We start from the raw sequence: 26,803 nt of genomic DNA, 5'->3' as shown, positions 1-26,803 counted from the left end.
AACACACACAGACATTTGAACCATGCCCTTAAGGTCAATAAGTAAGAGGCCTCTAATGGACGGATTTTTCAGCAGGGAAATAAGTATTTCGGCTCTTATTCAAATGTAAAATGTGTTTGTCAACATGTCAAAGAAAAGCTTGAGCATTGGATTTAGCAATGTTAAGGAAAAAATGACGTTGAGGAGCAGAAAAATGTTCACAAACTGACTCAAACGTTTATTGTTATTTTAAATTGCAACAGTGTGACTTTAAAAAAAACTACTTCAGCTTTTAGAACCTCAATATAAACAAGTGAACTTAAAAAATATAAAACTTCAAGTGAACTGTGAAAAATAAACTCTTTGTATTTTGTCTTCAAGATCAATTCTAACTGACATTGAGACATGCAGAAAGAACGTATTGTTCCAGGCTGAAATGATTATGCAGAATGCCCTGCAACTTTACAGAAAGACTGAAAAACTTGCTTGCTGCTTGCCTCTTTCTGTGAGAGGCAAGCAGTTCATGTTCCTCAACAGAAATGCTGAAACTGGTGATGGAGATGCAGAAACCTTCCCTATTTTAAAAAAAAACTCCCACAGACTGTGATGAAATGTCAAACTAATATAACACCTATCACAGCCACAATGTGACAGAATGTCTGGCAAATCAGCAAGAGAAAACCAGTACCATGCATGGTGTTCATTCAGTGGAAATCTTGGGTACATCTAGAACTAAGCATAAGCCAGCTTATTAGTTTTCTCACACTGAGTTCCTTTAAATCGAGGATTAAAATCAACCTGTTTTAAAGTTGCCTTTGATTAGTAGTTAATGAAACATTGAAACAAATGTAATGTTTATGACTTGTTTCAGATAAGTCTATGATGATTTTTATGATGGGCCGCATTCTGAACTGCCTTTCTGCTGAAATGTCATATAAAACCTGACTTAGTTTATCACAAATGGCAAATCTACAGAATTTACACAGGGCTTATTTTAGTCACACTGACCACTCGAAGCACTTTACTCTATACCCAAATTCAACCAATACTCACTAACAGGTAAACATTCACACTCTGATTCGCAGATTAGTAGGTAAGCTAATAGCTTGTAATTTTAAGTTTCAAACTGATTTTTGCAGCTGTGTTGATCAGGATTGATGCTGAGCTTTTTATTCATTCTATTGTTGAACAGTCTATATATAATATATATATAGGTAGTAACAAATGTCTTTGGATATTATCAGATCATTTTTACACATCTGAATATTGTGCTGCATCTTCCTATTGTGTCAGAACTTGATTTGGCTTCAAAAAATGTTGTCCATGTTCCTAGACCTAACCGTGAAGACGTTATATAAGACTTTAAAAGTAGAAACTAAAAAGCATCTGAGGCAGCATAGTCTCTAAATGTTTGTAGAAGACATTTTTAGCTTTAGTGACTCGTGGTTGAACAGATAACCGTACATGCATGCTTATCAGAAGCTGTTCTTCATGGCCTGGCTGTATTCTACAGTGCATGTGTCTCCAGTATGTTAGTAATGCTACTGGAGACCCAGCTCTGTTGGAATAACAACCAGGACCCAATGCAACAACACAACCCTTCTTCCAGCCAGTATGTGCAGGTAAGTGAATGTATGACTCTGTTTGTGTTTTTTTTTTAAAGAATAGACAAACTCATTTAGTCTCTACAGTTCCACTGACAACTGAGGGAAAATCATTCTGCATCAATAATTCACAAGATGTAAAGAGTTCAATAGTTTGCCTCCTATCGAATTAAACATCAGCTGATAAACATGCAGAAGATGAAGTAAGCATGCAAATGATTTGCTGTAAAGTACAGAAGGGCTCATCACAACAAATAAATAGTTGATTTTAAATAAATCTCTATAGGCACGTGGCGTTGGACGCCTTTAATCATCTGCAAGTGGAATGCCATTACCCACCATCCCCTTGGTGCTTCATCAAGGTCGAGCCTATTGAAATGCAGATTGGTTTGCGGTGTTGGATGGCTCTGTGAACAATGCAGCAGATAAGAAATATTGGAGTTACCCTAAAGGCTCCAATTAACTCCTTAAGCTAATCCTCTCTGACAGCTCGTTACCTCCGACAGGTTAATATCTAATGTGACCAATTTGGAATATTAGTGTTTAGTTAACTATCTCATCTAATCTGACTCTCAAAGGCCCCCTGTACCTCTAGTACATCCATGACTGCAATCCAGCTCTTAATGACCCCCATATGGTGTCAGTGTCATTGAAATCCTTGATCCAGAATCATTTTGGATTTATTCTGCCATAAATAAATGAATTATAATTATCAGTTTGACTTTGACTCAGTCATTCTCGGGTTTATCAGTCATCCTAACTATGACTACATTCGAGGGGGGGAAATAAATCTCTCTCCAGCATATAACACTGTAAGTTTGGGGATATATTTGCTGGGATAATTTATGTTCAGTTAGATAAGATTTGGTTCTGTGTGAAATTAACATCAAAGGTGTTGGACGTCCATTAAAAAGCAATTACTTTTCTTGTAGCTCTCGCTTGGTTTAATAGCTGAACTGAAGAAGGGTCAGTGGTTAGAAGATAATTATGAAATATAATACACTGAATATACAAAGGTGACAAAGTAGAGACATGTTGAATACTTCAAGTTGAATAGAGCATCTTTAATGGAGGGATCTACAAAAAGTGGTTCATTTGCATAATAATTTTAGTTGTGAAGTGTTTCCTTTAAGCAAGGTTGAGAACATCAGTTTCAGAAGGGCACTTTGTACCATACTGTCAGGATCTGTGTTTTTCCGTGTTTAGTTAGAGTTTTTTGTGTCCTTGAGTCTCTTCGTTGTCCTGTCCTCCCCTTGATTGTTCCCAGGTGTGTCTCGTTCTGTGATTACCCTCCCGTGTATTTAACTCCACCTGTGTTCCTTGTTCCTCGTCGGGTCCTCGTCAATGTTTCGTCAATGTCAATGTTCGTCATTGTCGTCGTCCATGTTAGCTTCTGTGTGGTCAGTGTTTCCTTGTGCCTGCTGCTTGTTCCTGGACTTATTTATAATTAAAAATCATCATATTCATCATACCTGGGTCCGCTGCATCTGCCTCACCACTCCACCTCACACCGCTTCATGACAGAAGGACCCGACCAGACCGATCGGTGAGGCTGCTAACATGGACCCAGCACTCAGGAGGTTACCTCCTAAAGGGCAGAGCGGCCCGAGGCGGAGGTCCGGCAGGGAGGACAGGGAGCTGGCTGAAGCCCTCGCCGACCTGCAGCGGGAGCTATTCCGGGGGACAAGACTGGTGTTGGCACCCCCCGGATATGGCCCCCGTCGATACCTCCGTCCGGGAAGCCAGCGACCTGAGCCGCCGGCAGACCCGGCCCCTCGTCGCTTTCCGGAGCCGCCACCTCCACGGTCAGCCCGGAGACAGCGACGTGAGCCGCCGGTGGACCCGGCCCCTCGTCGCCTTCCGGAGCTGTCACCCCCGCAGCCGGTTCCAAGGCTTCGCTGCGGCTCGCCCCCGCGGCCGGTTCCAAGGCTTCGCTGCGGCTCGCCCCCGCGGCCGGTTCCAAGGCTTCGCTGCGGCTCGCCCCCGCGGCCGGTTCCAAGGCTTCGCTGCGGATCGCCCCCGCGGCCGGTTCCAAGGCTTCGCTGCGGCTCGCCCCCGCGGCCGGTTCCAAGGCTTCGCTGCGGCTCGCCTCCGCGGCCGGTTCCAAGGCTTCGCTGCGGCTCGCCTCCGCGGCCGGTTCCAAGGCTTCGCTGCGGCTCGCCTCCGCGGCCGGTTCCAAGGCTTCGCTGCGGCTCGCCTCCGCGGCCGGTTCCAAGGCTTCGCTCCGGCGCACCCGAGGCCGAGTCAGCCGGCGTTCCAGCCGGCGCACCCGAGGCCGAGTCAGCCGGCGTTCCAGCCGGCGCACCCGAGGCCGAGTCAGCCGGCGTTCCAGCCGGCGCACCCGAGGCCGAGTCAGCCGGCGTTCCAGCCGGCGTTCCTTCCGAGACTCCCAGTGTTCCTTCCGAGACTCTCAGTGTTCCTTCCGAGACTCTCTGCGTTCCGACTCAGACTCTCTGCGTTCCTCCTGAGACCCTGACCTCCAGCGTTCCTCCTGAGACCCTGACCTCCAGCGTTCCTCCTGAGACCCTGACCTTCTGCGTTCCTCCTGAGACCCTGACCTTCTGCGTTCCTCCTGAGACCCTGACCTTCTGCGTTCCTCCTGAGACGCTGACCTCCAGCGTTCCTCCAGAGACCCTGACCTCCAGCGTTCCTCCAGAGACCCTGACCTCCAGCGTTCCTCCAGAGACCCTGACCTCCAGCGTTCCACCCGAGACCGAGACTCCCTGCGTTCCACCCGAGACCGAGACTCCCTGCGTTCCACCCGAGACCGAGACTCCCTGCGTTCCACCCGAGACCGAGACTCCCTGCGTTCCACCCGAGACCGAGACCCCCAGCGTTCCGACCGAGACCCCCTGTGCTCCACCAGAGACCCTGCCTCGGGGGGCTCGTCGTCGCCGTCTGTGGGCGGTCCCCGGGACTCATCGCCACCTCCAGCGCCGCGGACGGCCGCCGGACCGCCTCCGTGGTTCCCGCCTCCAGCGCCGCGGACGGCCGCCGGACCGCCTCCGTGGTTCCCGCCTCCAGCGCCGCGGACGGCCGCCGGACCGCCTCCGTGGTTCCCGCCTCCAGCGCCGCGGACGGCCGCCGGACCGCCTCCGTGGTTCCCGCCTCCAGCGCCGCGGACGGCCGCCGGACTACCTCCGTGGTTCCCGCCTCCGGGGTTCCCGTCTCCGTGGTTCCCGCCTCCAGCGCCGCGGACGGCCGCCGGACCGCCTCCGTGGTTCCCGCCTCCAGCGCCGCGGACGGCCGCCGGACCGCCTCCGTGGTTCCCGCCGCCGCGGACGGCCGCCGGACCGCCTCCGTGGTTCCCGCCGCCGCGGACGGCCGCCGGACCACCTCCGTGGTTCCTGCCTCCTTTGCCTCCGCCCACCCTGTGGGTAGTTTTTTGTTTGTTTATGGACTCTTGGCCCTTCTTGTGTTTCCGCCCACGATGGTGGGTAGTTTTTTGTTTTTCTGGACTCTGGCCCCCCGTCCAGCGCCCCTCCGCCCACCCTTGTTGTGTTTTTGTTTTTTCTGGACTCTGGCCCCCTATCCGGCGCCCCTCCGCCCACCCTTGTTGTGGTTTTTTTTTTGGGCGTCTGGTAGCCGCCCTTGAGGGGGGGGTACTGTCAGGATCTGTGTTTTTCCGTGTTTAGTTAGAGTTTTTTGTGTCCTTGAGTCTCTTCGTTGTCCTGTCCTCCCCTTGATTGTTCCCAGGTGTGTCTCGTTCTGTGATTACCCTCCCGTGTATTTAACTCCACCTGTGTTCCTTGTTCCTCGTCGGGTCCTCGTCAATGTTTCGTCAATGTCAATGTTCGTCATTGTCGTCGTCCATGTTAGCTTCTGTGTGGTCAGTGTTTCCTTGTGCCTGCTGCTTGTTCCTGGACTTATTTATAATTAAAAATCATCATATTCATCATACCTGGGTCCGCTGCATCTGCCTCACCACTCCACCTCACACCGCTTCATGACACATACCCATCCGTACAAATATTTTCTCACGTTCTAAAACGCATTCGTAGCATACAGCTCATCAAGGCATGGAGCATTGAGGCCACAGATAAAAACAAAAGGAAGCACTGCCAGTAGGGGGCAGCGTATGGAGTGGAACTGTGAGTTTCAAATTAAATGGTTTGTAAGCAGTTTCACCATCAAAACCCACATAGTTTACACTATACCCTAGCTCTTTTGGAGCAAAATAAAATAAATGACAGAGGAAAAAATCTGCACACTTCTATGGAGTATGTCTCTGATTTAAAGCTGCATTATGAAGAATATGTTTTACATATTTATTAAAACTGTCATCATGTTGTGACAGGATGAGACAGATAATCAGTGAAAAGATTGAGCTCCCTCACCTCTCCTGACCAAAAACAACCAGTCAGAGCCGAGAGGAGATCTTGGCACTGTGAATCAGATTCATTTAACTTCTGCTAAATGTGCTAATGTTGGTGAAACAACTTACCGTTACAGGAAAGCCGTTTATCTGCCGTCATGCTAACTGGACTGGGTATTCCCAATAGGCTGTGCTAGCTGTAGCGTAGCAAAGAGCAAAAGGGGCGGGTGAGGGAGGATTGTGATTGACTGGGTTAAGTCCCGCCTCCTGCCTCTGATTGGCTGTTTCTAGTTAGCGCTGGAAGAACACAGAGGAGCTCATTTTATTCACAGATTATCTGTCTCACACCATACCGTCATGACAGAGTGCAGTTTCAACAAATATTTAAAATAATATTTTTTAAAATAAAAATTGCATACTGCAGGTTTAATCATCGGGCTTTAGTAATTGCCAATTTACCAAAAACTACTACAGTCAATGTTTGACAGACATTATTCTGTTCCAACTGATTCCACATGCGACCCATTTAATTAAAATGCATAACAGTCTCAGTACACTTTATTGTGATTTCTTTGGTTGCTTGAGAGTTCTCTGGGTTCCTGTGTCCAAAGTCTTTAAATCCTCTGGAGTTCCCTTTTTATAATAGGGAAGCTGATATAAATATAATTATATTGTACAATCTAGAAATGAGATACAGCTACAAGCTTGGGATTTTTTCCAGGTGCCGGTAAAATAACTCAATTTACTCATATTTGAAGTATAATGTACATATAATTCAAGGAAAATTAGATTTTCTCTGATACCCTGTCTGCAAAATTAGTTTTATTTTATTTTCATCTGAAAAAAATATAATAAAATCAGTTGGGAATCAGCCAGCTACTATTACCTGCTAATTTAAAAAAGGCTGCATCTGTCTCACTATACTAGTCCAGTTTATTTTCTTTGTTTATTAAATATATTTCTATGAGTATTTTCTTGCATTTCAAATTATACATATGCAATAATGCACTGGCTGGTCCCTCAGGGCTTAATCCCTTGAACACTTCTGCTGGTTCTGTATTCATTTACTGAGTCCCTCAGGGAACTGATACAGACACCAAGAACTATGCACTGTTTGTGCAATGACAGCTACAGATGGTTGAAATCATTTTATCATCAGCTGGAAAAACCACATCTCATAAAATGAGTGCAATCTTGGATCTATCCTATAGAATTCACACAAAAAAAGCATAAGCTCTTAAATCCAGGACAGTAAACTGGAATAAACTCAGAAAGAATGTGCAAAAATTATCTGGCCTAGTTCTGCGCAGTAAGAAATTATCTTGCCATTACACAGAGCTGATTTGGCTTTATCCTGCTGGCTACGGCCTTGTCCGCGTAGACTTAATTAAACTTTTCCGTGAGAAGTCCTCCCGGAGTTTTTGCTGCAAACGTCTGGCTGCCTCTCCATTAACTCAGATTTATGGCTGCTGTAGTTCAGGGAAGCGATGGAGTGAAGAGGGGAGAATATTTTTGCTCCCTGTTTTCCTTCCTTACTCACATTTATTAGCAGGTTGGCCCGGTGCACCAACCGAGGCCTCTGTAATCTAATTTCTATACAAGTTTAGCTGTAGGCTCTCGGCTCTACTTTGTCAGCTTTTTGGACCAGCTGTCCCACAGCTTCAGTGAGATGCTTGTAGCTAAAGTGGATCCCTGAAGAGTAAAGACAGTGTAACTGTTGCAGAGGAAGCATGAAGGCTTTAGACACTGCATATCTATTAGGCCACCTTTGAGAAAACTTGCAAGACAGAAGGGATGTAGAATAGAAAAATGTGCTACCCTCGGTTTAGTGATTTTTAACTGGAATGTTTTTCCTTTTCTTTCAAAGCTTCTTCGAATCAGAGTGGTGTTTAAAATGTCAGATTTCAGTATTTAATGCAAGGTGAACCAGCTAAGGCTTGAGTATTGTGGGAAATGTGTGCATGCAGAATGAAAGCGACAAGACTGAGAACAATCTGTGTTTGGCCATGTCGATCACAGGTACCCTTCAAAATGTCAGAGAGCTGCAAGTGATTCGGCAAGCTGCCGATAAAGACGGCTGCAAAGGTTCGCGCTGATGAAAGCAGCTGGAACTGCAGAGGGGAACCTGGGGATCAACGCAGCAATGAAGAGTTCAGGATTGAATTTTTACATTTGGAAAATTAGTGAGATGTGAAGGGAAGATGAGAAGACGTGTAAAAGAAAAGGACAAGTTACAGTGTGACTCAGCATGGCATTTGCTGCAATCTAACATTCAGATTGTTTTATAAGTAGAGACTGGAGGACAGTGCAATCTGCCAAAGCAGTGCAATAAATTAATGGTGACGCAAAATGTATCTGTGGTGTCAACATTGTTATTTTACATTTATTTGTAAATAAATTCCCCCCGGTAATAAATTGGGATTAATAAAGTATTTTTGAATTGAACTGAATTATTTTCCAAATCCACAAATCAAGATTTTACAGAAAAGTGGCAGGAAAGAAAAGAGACACATCTCATTTGGCGTTTGCCATAAACTATGTTGGGGGCTTTGCAAACAAGTGGAAGAAGATGCTTTGGTTAGATGACACTTAACTTTTTAGCCTACATAAAATCTATTGTATACAATAAAAAACCCACACAGCACATTACCCTAAGCACGCCCTCTCCACAGCAGTGGCAGCATCATGCTTTTCAAAACTGAGCTAAATACAGTGCAAGTCTGGAAGAAAACCTTAAACCTGATTCAGGTTCCAGCATGACATTGTGTTTTAAGAAAATTGATGATCGCATATACTCTCCATCCAATCTGATAGAGCCTTGCTGTTTTTGCCTTGTTGTTTTTGGACACAGTATTAGCTCAGATTGTCTGAATACAAATTCACACCACACTTTTCAGGTTTTACTTAAAAGAAACAAAAAAAAAAACATTTAAAAACACATTCATTATTTCCTTTCATTTAACAACTGTGCACTGCTTTGTGTTTATCTTTCACATAAAATAAATCGAGGCTTGTAGCTGTAACATGATAAAATACTTCAAAAGACACTAATTTTAGTGTCATCTATTTTGCCTTAAAATTTTCCTTTTAATTTAAGCAAAAGGTTAAGTGCTTAGACATTAGGGAATAGAAACAAAGAAATAAACGGTCATGTTTGGTGCTTGATTGTTTGTGAGTGTGTGTGTAGGAGAGAGGATGTGCAGTGAGGGATGGAGAGGCAGGTAAATTAATGTAACAGATGGTTTGAGGTACATGGCAAGAAATTATTGGGAAAGGTCATAGGATGGCGTTTGACATTTACAGAGGCACACATCTTATTGCGAGCAACATACATCCACAAACAGTGACGCACAAAGGATGGCAAGTTACATCCTCTGTTCCCTGTGAGAACTGAACTGCAGAACAGGGAGGACTTATGTGTTCTGCTGGGATAATCTCCCAACAGTCCAACAATATTTACAGGAATTTGTCTAAGCATCTTGAGATCCGTAACCTAAAATGCAACACACTCACTCACGCACACATACCTTGACGTCCTCCCACACAGACGGATGCTCACACATGGGCTGGCATAGCTCCAACTTCATTACAACGTGCTGATTGAGTGATCAAAGCTAATCGCATTTAATCATATCTAATCATATGTAATGACCAGCATCGAGTGCGCAGCCATGACAACACTCCAGTTTTCTCCTTTTTTTCTTCCTTCTTCACATTTGGCATTTTCTCTGCTATCTATGAAGCCCCATCACTTTCCCCCTTCTTTGCCACCCAACCTCTTCTCTTTCACATTTTACCCTCAGTCCAAAGAAAAATAAGACTGAACACAGATGGAGGAGAAACAGCAGAAACACTAAAAAAAGGGAGGAAAATTACAAAAACAGAGGTGACAGATGGACACCCTCATTAAAAGCATTAAGTCTGGAAACAGGCACACGAACACTTTGAGGTATTCACAGTCAAGGCAGCAGAATAGCTTTTTCTTTTCAATTTAGATTCAGAACACAGTTTTCAGTGCTGCAGGATGTTAAGTCTTCATTTTTCCTTTCGTTGTTTTTCCTGTGCTTTGATCAGATGTTGAGGTCCCACTGAGATGTTTCTTCAGACAGTGGTAACAAGAAATCAGAATGCTTTATGATAACACTAGCAGGTTGGGATTTAAGTAGACCACACAGGGAATAAAAAGTGTATGCTGTGAAATGTCATAAGGGAAGCACATTTGCAAGGCTCATGTCTTTTCTATTTCATAGAGTGGAGATGTTTACGTGATTCTGCAGGTAGCAGATATTTTTCTGTCAGACCTCCACATTTATTGAAACATCTGGTAATGAGATTTTAAAAAAATCCTTGGAATAGTCTAAACTTTTTTAGCAGTAGTATTTCACACTGAAAACGTGAAACATCTAAGACATTCAAGTGCTTTTGTTCATTGGATTTAAAATCCCCCTTTATTTTTATTTTTTTACTAATTTACTGGTGCCACAATTGTGTAATTTTATATGCCTCAAAAATTGGATACATAACTTTCTGTTTTCCTGGAAGATCAGTCACTATTCAAATAAGACACGGAATCTTCATTTGCATAGTAACTATTACAAATAAATAGCTATTCATTATAAATTTGCTCATAGCTTCCATCAGAATAGTGCATAAAAAGCTTTGAAATAACTTGAACTCTGTCAAACAATGCTAAATTTATCTTTTGATCATGCTCTGAGTTCTTTCAAATCTATATTAGGAGTGTCAATAAATTTAGACGGGGTTGTATAACCTAGGATTTTTTTCTGCAGTGACAAGAACAGAGTTTTAGGGAAAAGCAAACTACTCTATAGTTAAACAACTACTAAGCCAACAGTATCGCTAAACTGACATATTCATAAGATAGTTAAAAAACTGTTGGATCACCCATCCTTTAAATATTTTTGACATTGAAATTGACTCTGGAAGTCTTTCCCTCTGGCCAACAGATTAGTGTGCACAGTCAAGAAAGTGGCCCAGGCTTGAGCTACTCTTTTATGCTCTCATTTCTTTATTCTTCATACGTTTCTCTCAAGTCTGCTCAGTCAGAGCAGGTATAAACAGTCTGGCTTTTGTGCACAGAGCTGGCAAGCAAAGACTGCGAATTAGCATAGCAGCAGCTCCAGAGGTTCCTGTTTGTGTCAGAAACTATAAAGACCTGTAAGTCACAGGCTTCAGATGTCAATGGGCAATGATTTTTGTTGCAAATCTAAACTGCGGGTAAAGAATAAACAGGGGGGGAAAGATGTGAAAATGTTTTTGCATATGCTGACAAGATGAAATTTCACACAGAGCATCAGTGGCTGCTCTTGAATCAGTGGTATCCTGGAAATGTGCCTCCATTTATATGCCTCTATATATTCAGTGGTGCATTCGTCCATAATGGATAGAGAGATAAGACTGAGGTCAGTTGACACTGAAATGTCCCTTTAATTTAGCACTGAATCAAAAGTTGCAAAGCCAGCTTTAAAATCATTACCCGTATACGTTGCACAATATGATTTCTGTGGTTACGTTACACAGACTAATAAGCCATAGAAAACTTTTTACGAACACAACTAAGATACTCTTTTATTTGCTTCTTGTGATGCATCGCCCTGGGCAGACAGCCGTATCACCCAAATCAAAAGCCAGAACCACATGGCAAATCTATTGGTGGATAAGCATTTAAAGGATGCTGTTTGTGCAAATAGAGGTTGAACATCACCAAACCAAACACACCCCTAAGTTTCCCTTCTGGAGTAATCTTGTTAGCTGAATATAATATAGAGCAAGTCTCAGGTGATGCAGTGTAAGAGATTAGGAGGTGGCTGTATGTTTTCATTCTTGTAACTAATGTTGTATTACCCTATGTAATAGGCATTTGTAAAACTGCATGCAGTTAGGGGAAACATTATATTGGCTTGGAACAAACACAGAACAATTACATGTTTGCTGCAAAGTTTTTTATTTTGTCCATAAAGACTTTTGTTTATTCAAGGAAAGGGGCAAAAGGTTAAAAGTATTCAAAAATTTTAATCTTAAAAGAGTCTCTTAACCCTCAAGCCATAATATTATTATTCTCTACATAAATGGTGATGTTTATAGGCATATAGGCTCCATAAGGGCTGTGATTTTAGAGATATTATAGAGCTACTATCCTGAAAAGTTTTTCTGCTTCCTGTCTTCAATGCAAATTAGTGAAATTAATGACAAAGACCTTTGCAGAGCTGAATGACTGACTTCAGCCATTTGATTCTGATGTGTTGAAGCAGGGATGCATCTACAAGTTGCAGGTTACAAAATAACCACGTGTTATTTAGTTGACCTCTCAATGGTCCTAATGGTTTGCCTGATTAATGTATATCTCCAAAGTGTCCAGTTCAGTGAAGTTAAGTTTCCTTAGTTTCTTCGAGCTCCAATTGTCAGATTTTTTATTTTGACATGTTGACCTTAAGATTTATGAAGGTATTAGTTTTTGGTGTGGAAATTAGCTTAATCAGTCAAATCCTAAGCACAGCCATTCTAATTAGGATCAACACATTTTCAAACACTCAGGTGCAAGTTAAGTGCTTCTGTGAGAGCTGCCCATTACTTCCCATGCACTTTAACTCCGTGAGTCAGCTACCTACCAAACTCTGCAAATGAATTTTCAAGTGCTTTGTTTTCACAGATCCAAATCGAAACAAAGCGCCGAGTGCGGTGAAGAGCAAAACTAATTCTGCTGTCTGAGTTCACTTTATGTTCCAAGAGCGACACTTGTGTTGCCAACTGCAGAGCAGGATGCATTTAGAAAAATTACTTAGAAGGCCTTTGAAACCTTGTGAAGTCATTACAAATAAATAGTTCTGACTGTGTAAACCTTGTACCTACAAAGAAAACATAAAATGGCAGCCAAGGTCCCTGCTTCTTCTTCTTTTTTTTTCTTTTTTTTTGTCATAAACAAACAGCCAAGTACACATGAGGGAATTTGTTTGTCTTCCTCTCCAGGATGCCTTGCTGCGGCTGGCAGCAGTTGTTGATGTACGCTCGCTCCGAGTGGCCCTGCGAGACAGCGTTCAGGATCTGCTCCCCAGCACGGTATTTGCTCTCTCTTCCTCTCACACATCTACACATACATAATTTACATTTGCAAATAAACACAATTGAAATTTTCTCAATTTATTACCTGGGGGGAAAAAAAGCCTCTTGTTAATATTCAGAATGATGAAGACTGTTGTGTCAGTCTCGACATCGCTGCGGGGAGCATATAGGCCAAAACCCTTCTGCAAATGCATGAGGCTCGTTGCTCATTATATCAATTACAATCTGATTAATGTTTCAAACAAGGGTGCGCATATGTCTCTGTTTGATTTTGTATGCCAGGAGTGTGTGTGCATCTTCGTGCTGGAGGGAGACTCCAGGCTGCTGTGTGACGACCCGCCGTACGAAGTGCCACAGGAGGGGAAGCTCAGGTGTGTACCATTTGTGTCTGCGTACACTGAGCTGCAGATGTTTTCCAGCGCTGGGGGGTGATTTGCTGCCGCACCGCCGTCCAGGGCGGTGATGCCGAGAGAGGCAACAAAACGCGGGGAGGAGGGCGGAAGAGACAACACTGTTTTGTCTACCTGAAAAGCAGGTGCCACTTGAATGAAATCAGCAATCATCAGCACACAGATGGAGATGTCACCAAGAAAGATCCCATCATCTAGAAGCACAAGGATATTCTCTGCCTCTGGTGTCTCATTGTTACCATCTCTTGCTGTTTCTCTTTATTTCATTTCTTCTTTTTTTTCATCTTGTCGAACATCTTTGTCTCTCTGACACCCCAATCCTCTTTTGTGATCTACTGGCCCATTCCAGCTTTCCACCTCGCTGCCCGACTCACACAGTTTGCCATGTTTTTCTCTTTCAAAGCGCTGAGCCGCATGTGGTTTGGTCTCTCCACCGCCTCTCTTTCACCTTCAGTCCCTCTCCCTGCGGAAGCGTTGCAGACCTAATCGCCCAGATAGCTGTACGCCTCTGTCCCTTAGCGAGACATGGCGATCCTCTCCTCTCCTAAGTGCTCTCTCTGAAGCTTTGCACATATGCTGCTGTGACTGCTGCCCAGGGGCTGGCAAAAACCAGCACTACATTATTGATGAATCTGTCTGTTTGTCAAACAAGAGGCCAGCTTCTAACACCTTACTGGCACATTGACATGGAATCCCATGCAAACATGCAAAGACAGAAGCTCAGGCTTCAACATTAGAATTTCACACAAGCCCATCCTCACTAACACTCACCTATCATCGCTGCATGGATTGACGGATTGCAGATATTTGAAGGGCTACAGGACCCTTTTAACTTTTCTCTTTTTAAATTCACTTGCTTACATAAGCCTGTTATCAAGACCTTGGCATACAGACCCCCATCTACCTACACTGAGAGAACCCATCTGATAGGTGGAAGGCCATCTAGTGTGAGCCTGATTCGAAACCACTTTCTAATAAACCAGACCTTGACACACACATATGCACACTTAATGCACAAACATTTTCAGCTGAAGGAACTCCAGAGATTGTTTTTCTTTGAAGCTTTTTTGTCATGTGCAAGTAAACCAAAGTTCACTTGCACATGAACTTTGGTTTCATATGCAAACCAAAGTTTGGTGTGTATGTGTCAAAGAAAACATTTTTTAAATTGCTCCCGATGGAAAAGGTCTACAGACCCTGGTCAAATGAGACTTTTTCTGCATTTAATGCATTTAACTTAGACATAGAGTTGAAAGAAAGCAGCTCTCTTCCAGTTCAGCACATGATCAAAAAGAAAACCTTATACACAGTGAATGATGGTGGTGGCAGCATCATGCTGTGGAATTACTTTTCTTCAGAAATGAGATTTTTGTCAGGATTCCTCTTAGCATTAGCTGGCCTTCTAAACTGAGCAGAGGGGAAGAGTCTTAGTTATTGAGGTGGCCAAAAACAAAGACCAGAGTGTTGTTCTGTAGACAGAGGAGAACCTTTGAGAACAACAACCAATCTACATATTGGGCACCTCTCATGTATTCAATAGTACCCAGACTATTGAAAAATGATAGTGGCAGTATTGTGCTGTGGGGATGTTTTTCAGCTGCAGGAACTAGAAAACTAGTCAGGAAAGATGAATGATGTTTTAATTCATAACAATGCCTTTGTTCCTCTTCAATACATGTTCTTCATAAGTCTCATGCCATTATTTTATTGTCTCTGCTGTCATCTACACTTAAATATGCACCAGGTTTAGATCCCCAAACTCATAGAAAACACCCAACTTTTATGTAAAAGCATTACAATACTTAGTAACTGTTTTCTTCTCAGTGCTGCTGATTGTTTTTGCACTTTGCTGGGCCGGTTTGCATCGGCCCCAGGGCTGTGCTGCAGAGCTGCTTTGAACAAATACATTACACATAGGTCAAATGTATTTGCCACAATAGAATATTTTCTGATTGGAGTGCACTGTTCCTCAGTGGGCTGAAATAAATGGACACTTTGAAATCAATGCACCATGCTGAGATTTCCTGTAGTGGGGTGTGGGGGTTCAGAGTCTATGGGCATGTAATGGAGTGACTGCTGCCTTGTGTGTGGGGGTGTGCGTGTGTGTGGGTGGGTGTGTTGGTGTGTGTGTGTGTAGGCGTGTACGCGCGCTTGTGCGGGTGTGTATGTGTGATTCTGTCAGAGGGCTGATTATTATGTGCTGCACATAAATGTTGGATTTACCTGTGTGTGCTTCAGTGATGCTATTTAGATTTCTTATGCTTTTTCTTCCCATTCTTATCCAATTCTGAATGAATTTGTTTAGTGCATCTGAGAAATTTAAAATGCTCATCTCATGTTCTGAATATATTGTACCTGGTTGCACATCATCCCTGCTCTCCCCATCAAAACATACAACATCTTCTCACAATGGATAATTGCTCTATTCACCCGTGTTTTGACGAGTGTGATTTAACAAAACACATCTGTTTTATTAACGCTGGTGATTGTTTTTCCATCTGCAATGAATTTCTTCCAGAGAGACCTCGTCTTGAGGTTTTGTCTCTGCTGTGTCTGACAAAACGAAATTAATTTAGACCAATTTCATGCATGTTATTGCATTGCTGGAACCTGACTCAGACCCTTTCTGTGTCTGTTGTAGGAGTGCTGTGGAGCAGCAGAAGCGATACGAGTGTGCCGGTCTCCCTCCATCTGAACTGCCAGAGAAATACAGGCTCTTCCTCGCTGCACCGTTACCGGCACACAGGAGAGGTTCGGCTGAATGTTTCATGTAGGGTCCAGCCAGGGGAGAAAATGTGTAATTATGGGTCCTTCTCTGCGAGCCGAGAGCTTGGAAATTTAAAAACAACAAAGGGGAGGAGATGGAGAGAGAAGTAGTTAACAAGAGAAGATAATTACACTGAGAGAGGTATGCAGCTGGGTGAGCAGCAAAATTATACAAAGGACCCTAACAGAAGCAATAAAAGGTTGTGATGAGGGGAAAAAATGTGAGATGAGTGTGAACAGACTCTTTTCTGCTCGCCAAATGAAAGAATTCAGAGAACAACCTGAGGAATGTGTGGACGAAAAAAATACATATGCAAAGTCGCTTTGTGTTGTGGGAATAAATGCATACCAATGAACTTGTAATAATTATGCAGGAAAGAGAGTTTGTGTGCTTGCTTGTTTTATTGTCTGGCGCAACAAGCAGCATCTCATTGTCGCTGCTCAAATGAAAGGAATAAGCAGTCTCACTCAAGGACATCAACTGTGTACTTTATATGTTTGTTTTTCTATTTCCTTTTCTCTTTGTTCGTCTTTAGCATAAAACACAGAAAAAGAACAAATATGATTAACATCTACAGTCATGAAATTTTATTTTATCCAGTTATTTTAAGCTTTATTTTATTTCTACTTCACTGTCTTTCAGCTCTTGTAATTCCCATCTTGGATCAGGATCACACCAAGGTCCTAGCCGTCTTACTGGTGAGGGAAAAAAAAAAAAATCAAATGCTGCAGATTCAGCCTCTTCTTTGTGGAAAAACAGATTGTTGGGAGCTGATTTAAGTTAACATGCACACCTAAAATGAATTCTGAGACATCACAGCCTGCACCATGACTTTGTGCTGCTCAGATCTCTCTGGTTGTGTGTTTGTCTCTGTGTGCTGCAGGTGGGATGTGGCCCGCTATCAGATCAAGACGAGCTGCATCTGAATGTACTGGGAAAACACGTAAGCTCCCCTTTTCTCTGTGTTTCATGATCAAACATGAAATGAAAGAAAAGACTTGGCAACATGAGCTGCAGTATGTTGCTGGAGGTGTTTTACTCAATAAGGTTTGACAAAAGTAGGTTTTGCAGAACAGTGCAACACAAGAAAATAATATAGCCTGCCAGCTCTCAAAGTGCTATATTTTTACCTGTGTTCATTAAAAAAACTTATTTCCTTCAGGTGAAGCCAGTCTGTTGTTAATTTCTTTGTAAGCTTAGACTCACAGTGATACTGATAAACAGTATCAGTATCACTGATACTGATACTGTATCAGCACCACTATCAGATCTTTTTCATCTTTCAGCTAAAAACCTTCATGTTTTAGATAGAAATTCAAAGTTATTTAGAACTGCTCACATTTCATCCACATTGACAAATAAGCTTAAATCAGTCTGAAATTGTAACCCTAGCTTCCCTTCCCTTTCTGGAAGAGTGGCCCAGAAGTTTTATTTCATCACAGATTAACACTTTGTTCCCTCTGGAAAAAGTTTTCTATCATTCTGCAGTAGTCTTTAGTCCAGAAAACTGGACAATATTGTCACTTGTAGAACACAAGCAGAATTCACCTGAATTTACTGCATCACCTTCATTGCTGTTGTCCGTCTCTTAGCAGCCCACCAACCTAGTTTTTAATTTATCTTTTAACATGAGTTGAGAAATGTCTTGTCATAGAATAATAGTGTCATTTTTGTTACATGTTTTCTAAAATAATAGATTATCATTTTCGCCTCCTTAAATGTTTTTACCCTTCTTCTGACTGATACTTTTGTGAAATGAGACCTGTTTGGCTGGTTGAAGCTTCTCTGTAAGAAAATGACTTTATTTGTAGTTCAACAGATTCTGGATGCATTATGGCAGGTTTGATCTTTAGAAGATTGCTAATTTAACACAATATTACTTTAGAGGCATACAGACCTGTGCCACCAGTTTATTACAGTTTTTTATTTATTTTTTTACATTTTGATTCTGAATAATTTCTTTATTGTGCAGTTAAAAGATGCAGGATAAATGTTAAATTAAATGTAGCAAAAAAATAATAATTCCTAAGTTGGTATAATTCGATCTTAGAAGAAGTGGCTGATTTTGCAGCTATGCCTCATCTTGATCAATCATGTGGCAACAGTAGATGGGAACCATGAATAAACTTTAACATGAATAAACTTCCTGCAGAATCAGACTCGGCCATCTGCTACAGCCAACTTGAACTTGAAAGGGCAGAAAGCAGACACAGCAAAAGAAAAATTGAAGTTCTAGTCCAGGAGTATTTTTTATAGGCAAAAACAAACAACAAAGCCTGTGGAGTCAGTGGCAGCAGTAACGCAGTGACTGTCTTTATCTGGGAAAGAAACATAATGAAACAGAAGCACAGAGAGCTCAAAGTTAAATATCTATTTCAGCTGACTTTGCTGCTTGTCTTTGTTTGTGTTTGCTGCTTTATGGCCCTGCAGGCCTCGGTGGCATGTGTTCGCATCCAGGCTGTGCAAGCATCCTATCAGAGGCCTCCTCTGAGCCCGTCTCCACTGCAGTCCCACAATGCTCTGCTGCACCTCAATGTCTCAGAGCAGGACTACTGCGAGCTAGATCGCAACATTCTGCAGCTCTGTGGTATGCTCGCAGCACTCACACACATACACACTCATCAAAGCACAAAAACTTACTGTTCCTGCAGTCAGTTTGCAGTTTGATATAGCAGTCATGCAGTCACAGACTGAGTGCGTTATTAGAGTTGGACCCAGTGGCATGGAGGCTCTGTCTATTTAGATTCACCGTCTGAAAGCAGAATGCTTTACCAAAACATTGTTTAAATTCTCATGCATAATGGAGGTGGACTACCTCCTGCTGTTCCTGCACACATGCATAAACATTGTTTACTCTCCAGTAATTGTCAATAAATATGAGTTAACTTTTTTCTCCCCAGTTTCCCCTGCCTTTGCTTCACTTTTCCGGCTCTCTCTTCTGCAGTCCAGGCAGCTCTCCATCTCTTGTCTTGTCTTTGTTATTAGTCCCCCTGTTAACCGGCTCCTTTCACCCTTTCCTGACCTCGCTGTCTGAGTGCACCTCTCTCTGGATTTCTCTCTGTCCCTTCGCATACATGATCTGAATTCCCTTTCTTCGCCCTTGCTCCTCCGTGGGGTTTTTTTTCCCTCTTGTCACTTTCTTTCTCTCTCTCTCTTTTTGTTTCCTTGTCCTCTTTTAGGTGAGCTCTATGACCTTGATGCCGCTTCTCTTCAGCTCAAAGTCATCAATTATGTAAGTAGCTGAGATCACTCCGCCCTCCCACCATCACACACAGATGCACAGTAGATGCAAAACATCTCCACTGGTGACTTCTTCCTCCCTTTCTGTTGCAAAATCTTTATCACACCATTACTTCATCAATCCCCCCACAGAGCAGCCCCTCCACCCTTTTCACATATTTATATATACAGTCAGATAGACTCTGTAAAAGGAGAGGCAAGAAACAAAGTGTAGATCAAATGCAGTGGAGAAGAAGCTGTGCTGTAGCGGCGAGGGAGGAACAGCATCATCAGAAATACAATTCAAATGTATGGAATTATTCACAGATGGGGAAATATAAGAGAAACAGGAATAAAACCAGAGACAGGAGGGCTATTTGAAGGTTATCCTGCACAAATCCTTAGTACATTACAGCACAAGATTGCTTCATGACTATATAGAGAGAAGTTCTGTATGTCTGTGTATTGTCCTAAGTAGCTCTGTACGGATGTCCAGAAAGCTGCTCTGTTGGGAAAACTTATTTTATACAATTTATAGCTTTTAAAACAAGGAAGCTTAGTTACCAAGAGTGTTTGACAGCTTCCTGCACATTTATTGATGCCCCCAATACAAAGGTTGTTTTTTTCTTTTTAAATTATCAGTTAGTCTTTTATTGCAGCTGAATGAACAAATGAACAAGATAAGTAATATCACTTATCTTTCTTATTTGTGTTTCTACTAATGATGTTTATAAAAATGAATGTATTTGTAACTGCATTTTTGGTGTTGATCAGTGTGCAAAAAAAAACTTTGAATGATTTAAATATGATGATATGCTGAGGCCTGTCCCTCTTAGACCCTCTTCAAACTAGGTAAAGAAAATATCCAGTTCGAGTGAGGCAGAGCTGTATCGATCTGGTGCTGAGTCACAAAATGGTGGCGAGGAAAAAGGCTATTTGCCTAAATGTGCCCACAGCTACATTCAGAGCAGTTATTGAAATGCTTATAAACACCTGAGACTGAGACAGAAAAATGTCAGTGAGGATGCAGGTTCATTTTGCTACCACAAAAAATGAGGAGGGAAGTAAGGAAGGAAGAAAAATCTGCAAGAGAACTGCAGCATACCTTTTAGTGTGATATTGTGCTGCTATTTCACTAAACCATCATTTTTATATTAACATGCTTTAGAGTTCTTTACAGGTTGTATGAATATTTTCTGTTCGGTTGGATGAACTTTATTTGTAAATCAAACAGTAAAAAGGTCCTGTTCGTACCTGGATTAGAAAGCAGCCAGTGAGGATCAGTGGGAGAAATGGGATTATGCTATAGTATACATTTGTTTCTGTCAGACCTGCTGTTGCGTATTTGGATCAGCTGGAGTGATATTTTTTGCATCCTAGTAAATATGATTTAGAGCAGGTTAGCCTTTAAAGTAGCAAAAACAAAATCCTTCTGCCTCTTCCTGAAAAAGCAGGGCTGTAATATAATCATGTGCTGTTGAACACAGGTAATACCAGGTGCTTGTTTTGCACATGAATTAAATAGGAAATATCAAAATGAAAAATAATGGCTGTGTTACTGATGGCAAAAGTGTTTCTAAATTGATTATACAACTTGTTTCTACTTGTATAGTTTTGTTGCCTTACTGGTTTAATTGAGCTACAATGATAATTATTTTCATACTATATTCATTGTGGCTCCTTCTTGTTTTTTGTAACAAAACTGTTACAAAACTGAAGTTTGCTGCTTAATACAAGCTGTCACTTGAGAAAATTAATATGCATTGTGTTTTAAGCAATTTAAGTAATATAAGAGGTGATTTATCCACTTAACTGCTGAAGTCAAACACACCTTCCTGCACCTGTGCTTCTTTGAGACCAACTGAGTGGTATCGAACTGCTGTGCAGCATCAGATCAACCTGCGTGCACTACATCTCCCCCCAACACCTCTAAACTCGTAATTCAGCTTTTTCCTTTGTATAAAGCAATAGACTGCACATTTTAACAGAATGTGCACTGCTGTTAAAATGTATTTCATTTAAGTAGTGATTCATTTGGCCTGTTTATTGCTGTAGAAATGAGGAAGGAGAAAAGGGAAGCAGGAGATTGTTGTTCCTGAAGAATCATCAGTTTTGTGCTGAAAGCTCCGAGTAGTTCTTATGGGATTAACAGCATTTGTGAAAAATAAATAAATAAAATTGAGGTGGAGGGGTTTATTACTGTGTGTGGGCGCAGCAACATGTTGTCTATGGGTGTGCGTGTTCCTGCTGAATGTGCACACACATGCGTTCTTCCCATGGGCTGATGTTTGTGACTTGGGGGTGAGCTTGTTGGCAGTAGAGGCTGTTTATTCCTGCCTTGCTTGTTCTCCATCCAGATATGTGGATTACAGGGAAGAATGGTGGGTGTGGGTGCGTACGTACACGCCTGAGTGTGTGTGACAGTGTATTTCAGTCTATGAATGTGAATAGAGCATTTCTCTTCCCACGTAGCAGGAGGAAATTGGTTGAATTTCAGCAGGTAGAATAAAAGCATCAGAAAGACTGGACTCATGCATACCATTTCATTTATATGAGAGCTTCATATGCCCTTTCTTTTACTTTTGTCTGAGTTTTGTGTCCTAAAATTAAAGTATTTATTTTACAGAAACTATGGCATATTTTCTTATTTCTATTATTTTATGTTTAGATGAGATAATCCCTTCTACTCTAGTCTAGTCCTAGTCAAAGCCCATGAGTTAAGGCAAGACTTTTCATATGGTAAATGATAGATGTTTTCTCTCTAATCTGACCAAATTTGGGCTATTTTGCAAAAAGACATGGGCACACCTATCATTGCAAAGTTGGTAGAGAGACATCTATTTAATTGCACTGGAATTAAAGAGAGCCAAATACAAATGTACACCACACTACGTAACGTGGAAAAAAAAAATTTAAAGTTTCAAGGACTGTAAACACTTTTGCAACTAACTGCACACATTGTGTAGTTTCAGTGGGCATGAATCTAACTGCGAAGCTACTACTGCTGCTAAGCTACAATTGCTCATTATATTGCCTCAAAGGAGCCAGATATTGTCATAATATTTCCTGTGAAGTCCTTGTGCATGACCATGGCAGCATGATCTACAGTGTATTTGAAAAATGAGGGAAGGTGGGCAAGTGCAGGTGAGAAAAAGATGTGTAAGACCTAATAAACTTAAAGATTTATTAGTCATGTTCTTACAAAACAGAATAATTCAGCAAAGACTTTACAGCTGAATGATTCATTAGTCAAGTCAAAAGGTATTACAGAGGCTTATGAAGCAAATAAAAAATAATCCTGCAAATATGGTACTGGACTGAAAGTAAGTCAAAAAAACAGCTTAGTTTTGAGAGACCTTCAAAAAAATAGAAAAAATATTAATCAAAATCTATTTAAAAGATTTTGAGAAAGCCTGACTGCTTGGAAGCAAAATAAACAGAAATAAAGGAGAAAGACATTTACATTGGGAATAGGGATTCATTTAATTTCTTATCTGAAAACCATCAACTTCATTGGTGCAGCAAAGCAGTAAAGATTACATTAAAATATTGCCAAAGTGGAGCTCCAGGTAATTTCATTGCTCTTTGAATTCTAACCAAGACGGCTGGAGTCATCTGGCTGAATCCGGTTTTGTTGTTGTTTGTGATTGTGTACGCAGTTTGGGCTGATGTTGTGTTTCTTTTCCTATGCAGCTGCAGCAGCAGACCAAGTCTCAGTGTTGCTGTTTGTTGCTGGTGTCTGAGGACAACCACCAGCTATTCTGCCAGGTGACCACACTCGAACCGTTGAAGCCAAATCTTTATTTACACAGTATGAAAGACACACAACCACTTTTTTTATTCTAAATGGCTGACTTTAAGTCACACTAAGCTTTCCCAATATTAGGTCATATTATTATTATTATCAATCTATTATCAAATTTTTAACACTCCTTAAATGCGGAAGTTTGAAAAACTTCTATGTTCTTTGGTAAAGTTTTTATTTAAACTTTATGACTTCAATCAGATGTTTCCGGTGTTGTTTCACAAGGTCATAATCGCTTACACCTTTTTAGCTTTGCCTATAAATTTTCTATGGGACTTAGATCAGGACTTTGTGATGGACACTTCAAAACATCAACTTTGTTGCTCTTGAGTCATTTTGTAACTAATTTGGCGACATGATTTGGGTCATTTGCTCTCAGTCACACTGGTTTTCATTATATGTTTTTAAAATGCCTCATGGAAACAACATTCAAATGTTCAACCTCTTTTCTTCATACACTGAGACTGTGTGTCTCAGATGTCTATACATAGATTATAGCCATCTACAATTTCTGCTGTGATTTGGAACTAAATTCAAACCTAACATTTAAATAGTTTGTAACCTTTGACCTTTGTTACATTTAGGTGGTTGGAGACAAAGTTCTGGAGGAGGAGATCAGCTTCCCGGTGAGACAGAGAAAGAAAAATACAATGGATTTATTTTCTCATATTTGTAGATCCTTAATGTTCCCTCTGAGACGATTTGCTTATCAATTAATTGCCTATTTGTTTGATCATCCATATTTCAAATATTTCTTAATCAATCATTCCCTTCTTTTATTCATTGGATCCCATCTTCTCCTGCTTTACTGAGCTGAGGTTTTCAGGGATGTTTGTTGCTAATAATAATAATAAGCTTATTTAGAATACAAGTGCTGTAATCCTGCATGTGTTTTTGACAGACACAAAAGAATAAAGCTTCCACATGCAAAGGCTCCTAATCCTCTGTAGGGGTTTGTAATTAAGAAATTTGTGCAGGAGAAGTAATCGCTTCCTTCGAGTCGCTCCGGGTCTCCTATCCATGCTTACGCTGCAGCTGTAGCATTACTAACAGGCTCTTCATTACAGTGTGAATACATGGTGTCCCCCCAGGCCAAATGATATGTGAAACCTTGATGATAGCTGGGGTGAAAAGCTATGAGGACAAAAAAGTCTTACATATTTTTCTCTTACAATAAAATGTATAGAAGCCTTCATTTATTATTTGTTTTTGTCCAAAAAGAACCTCTAGGGACATTTTCTTCTAATATTTTTTGTCATGATTTTGGTGTTTTTTTCCCCTTCACGCTCCCTTTTCCTTTGGTCGCTTTACCCCTGTCTTTTTCTCTCAACTGTCCAGCTGATGTTTGGACGCTTTGGTCAAGTCGTGGAGAAAAAAAAGTCTATTTCCCTCCAGGACATCAGCGCTGTAAGACTCAATCCGTCTTATCTATTGATCCATCAAACTAGCCTCCTTTCTGCCTGTCTGATATTGTCTGTGTCCTTCTCATCCTCTCAGGAAGAACGCAGGCAGCTGTCCAGCATGCTGGGCTGTGAGATTTCCTCCATGCTTTGTGTCCCTGTTGTCAGCAGGGCCACCGGTCATGTGGTGGCGCTAGCCTGCGCTTTTAACAAGCAGGGTGGACAGAGGTGAGAGACTTCTAATTTTTCATGTTAGCCGTGTGTCCTTTTAAAGCTCAATAATTGCAGATATATCGTATCCCAACCTTGCACGACTTTATGCCAAAATGCATTAAGACTGCTGGTCTGCTATTTGAGACTGCTGACTCTTAGGACAAGCAACAATTTATGCAACAGTAATTTTGAGATGAGGTCTGATTAGATAAGCTAATTTGCCTAGATTTGTTGAGTTTGCAGAGGATTCAACATCTTACTGGCAGCAGTATAGTCACAATCAAATGAAGTGGAGGAGCTAGCTGCATTTATTTAAAGGGAGCGGAAGAACCCAATGGGAAGTAAAACAAAATACCAGAGCAGGGTTTATCACCCAGGGCAGCGTAAAATTAGGACCAACACAAATACTCAATATTTCTTTTTTAAACTATCTGTCAGTAGCACCAAAGTTAAGTTTTCTATTGCTCTTTTTGTTGTTCAGTCATTGTTCTGTGAGTGTTGTCTGCAGCTCCCTGGAATCTAAATATGGCAAGGATGAAGAAAGACTAATAATTAATTCAAATTAAGGACTTTAATGATTCACTATATATGCAAAATGAATTAGTCCTTTGCAGGAATGTCAACATTAGTGAATAATATGTATTTGATGTCTGAAAGGCTCAAGGAGAGACCCAGAGCCATGTTGTTGCCATTTTCCACTGAAAGTTTAGGAAATGACAGCTCTACAAACAGATATAACCTTTCATGCCTCCTATTAGATTAACACATCATTCCTTTTAAAGTTACAAATTACACTAATTGGCAAGTTTAAGACTGCAGCAAGGATAAAGATGTGTGCACTGAAGCACCTTCTTTCTTCACAAGCTCAAAGCATACAGAAATGACTCAATTTAATGATCTTCTGACTGCTTATATTATATGGAAATAATGAAAATGTTTATTTAGTTAATTGGAGTAGAAAGTGTTTATTATGTCTTCATGAGTATCGCACAACAATGCAATTCGCTCAAATAGGCAGTTCATGATTTGATTCGTTACACTTTATCAGACATGAGTTGTTTTCAACTTGCTGTGAGTCTGATGCTTGTTGAATACAGATTTCCAATTGTTCAGTAATAGTTTACTAATGAGCTTCTTTTGTTAAACGATGCATTTTTAGTGTTATTCACTCACCAGCTCCCAGATGCTTTAAATCTCCCTTCTATTTACCTTTCACTTTTTGTCAAATTAAAACCACAACATTCAGTTAAATTTTATTAGCATTTTAATGTGATAAACCAACTCATAGCAGTTTATCACTGTAAAGCAAGAGGACATCTTGCATAAAAATTAAATATAAAATTACATTTTTCCCCCTTTCTTCTTCACAAAATTTCTCAACTTCACTCAGAATGGACATCACCTTTAAATCTATTTTTAAGTCCTGACATACCTTCTCATTTGGATTTAGGTTGGGACTTTGACTGAGCCAATATAACAGTTTGATCTAAAGCATTCAGCTGCAGCTCTGCTTAGGGTTGTCCTGATAGAAGACAAATCTTTTCCTCAGTTTTAAGTGTTTGGCTGACCATCTATTTTGTTCCCAATCAAGAAAAGCAGTACCACATCATAATATAACTATAATCATGCTTTGTCATTTGGATTGGGTGTTCAAGCTGATGTGAGCTTTTTGTCACCACCACTCAGAGAGACGTACAGTTATAGTCTTCACCACACAATATTTGGTATATAGGTCAACATTTTGCTGTTTCCCTTTTCCAACATTCATGAATCAAATGACAGGTGTGTTGGTTACAGTTATGTTCTACAGAGTCCTGCTAAAGACCTAATCAATTGATTCGGGTGTTTTAGACCAGGAACACATCTAAATGTAGCAGAACTCCAGCCCTAGATGGCTGGACTCCCACGCTTTCATAAAGGCCAGATTTGTGGAGTGCACAACCAATAAATGTCATGACAAATAGTTCTTCTTCTTGAGCCATGAAGGCTCTGAATTAAGGTCCACTTTCTG

The 26,803-nt window shown here is 41.3% G+C and overlaps 1 protein-coding gene across 3 annotated transcripts in view; it reads left to right on the top strand.

The window, feature by feature from the left end:
* pde2a (phosphodiesterase 2A) overlaps positions 1-26,803 on the top strand; it is a 185,862-nt gene that overhangs the window by 137,515 nt on the left and 21,544 nt on the right. For 2 of the 3 annotated variants that reach the window (XM_032590420.1, XM_032590421.1), the window contains exons 3-13: positions 12,886-12,975; positions 13,261-13,349; positions 16,030-16,139; positions 16,798-16,853; positions 17,039-17,098; positions 18,586-18,742; positions 19,335-19,387; positions 23,068-23,142; positions 23,764-23,805; positions 24,518-24,586; positions 24,677-24,807. In XM_032590420.1, the coding sequence (XP_032446311.1) occupies positions 12,886-12,975; positions 13,261-13,349; positions 16,030-16,139; positions 16,798-16,853; positions 17,039-17,098; positions 18,586-18,742; positions 19,335-19,387; positions 23,068-23,142; positions 23,764-23,805; positions 24,518-24,586; positions 24,677-24,807 (932 nt within the window). Of the gene's footprint in view, positions 1-1,558; positions 1,602-12,885; positions 12,976-13,260; positions 13,350-16,029; positions 16,140-16,797; positions 16,854-17,038; positions 17,099-18,585; positions 18,743-19,334; positions 19,388-23,067; positions 23,143-23,763; positions 23,806-24,517; positions 24,587-24,676; positions 24,808-26,803 lie in introns of those variants that run through there. The other variant, XM_032590422.1, reaches the window with a different exon arrangement.

The sequence above is a fragment of the Xiphophorus hellerii genome, chromosome 18 (genome assembly GCF_003331165.1).
Source record: "Xiphophorus hellerii strain 12219 chromosome 18, Xiphophorus_hellerii-4.1, whole genome shotgun sequence".
NCBI classification, from domain to species: domain Eukaryota; kingdom Metazoa; phylum Chordata; class Actinopteri; order Cyprinodontiformes; family Poeciliidae; genus Xiphophorus; species Xiphophorus hellerii.
Note: the sequence above shows the minus strand (reverse complement) of the source record. Positions and strands in the feature narration are given on the sequence as shown.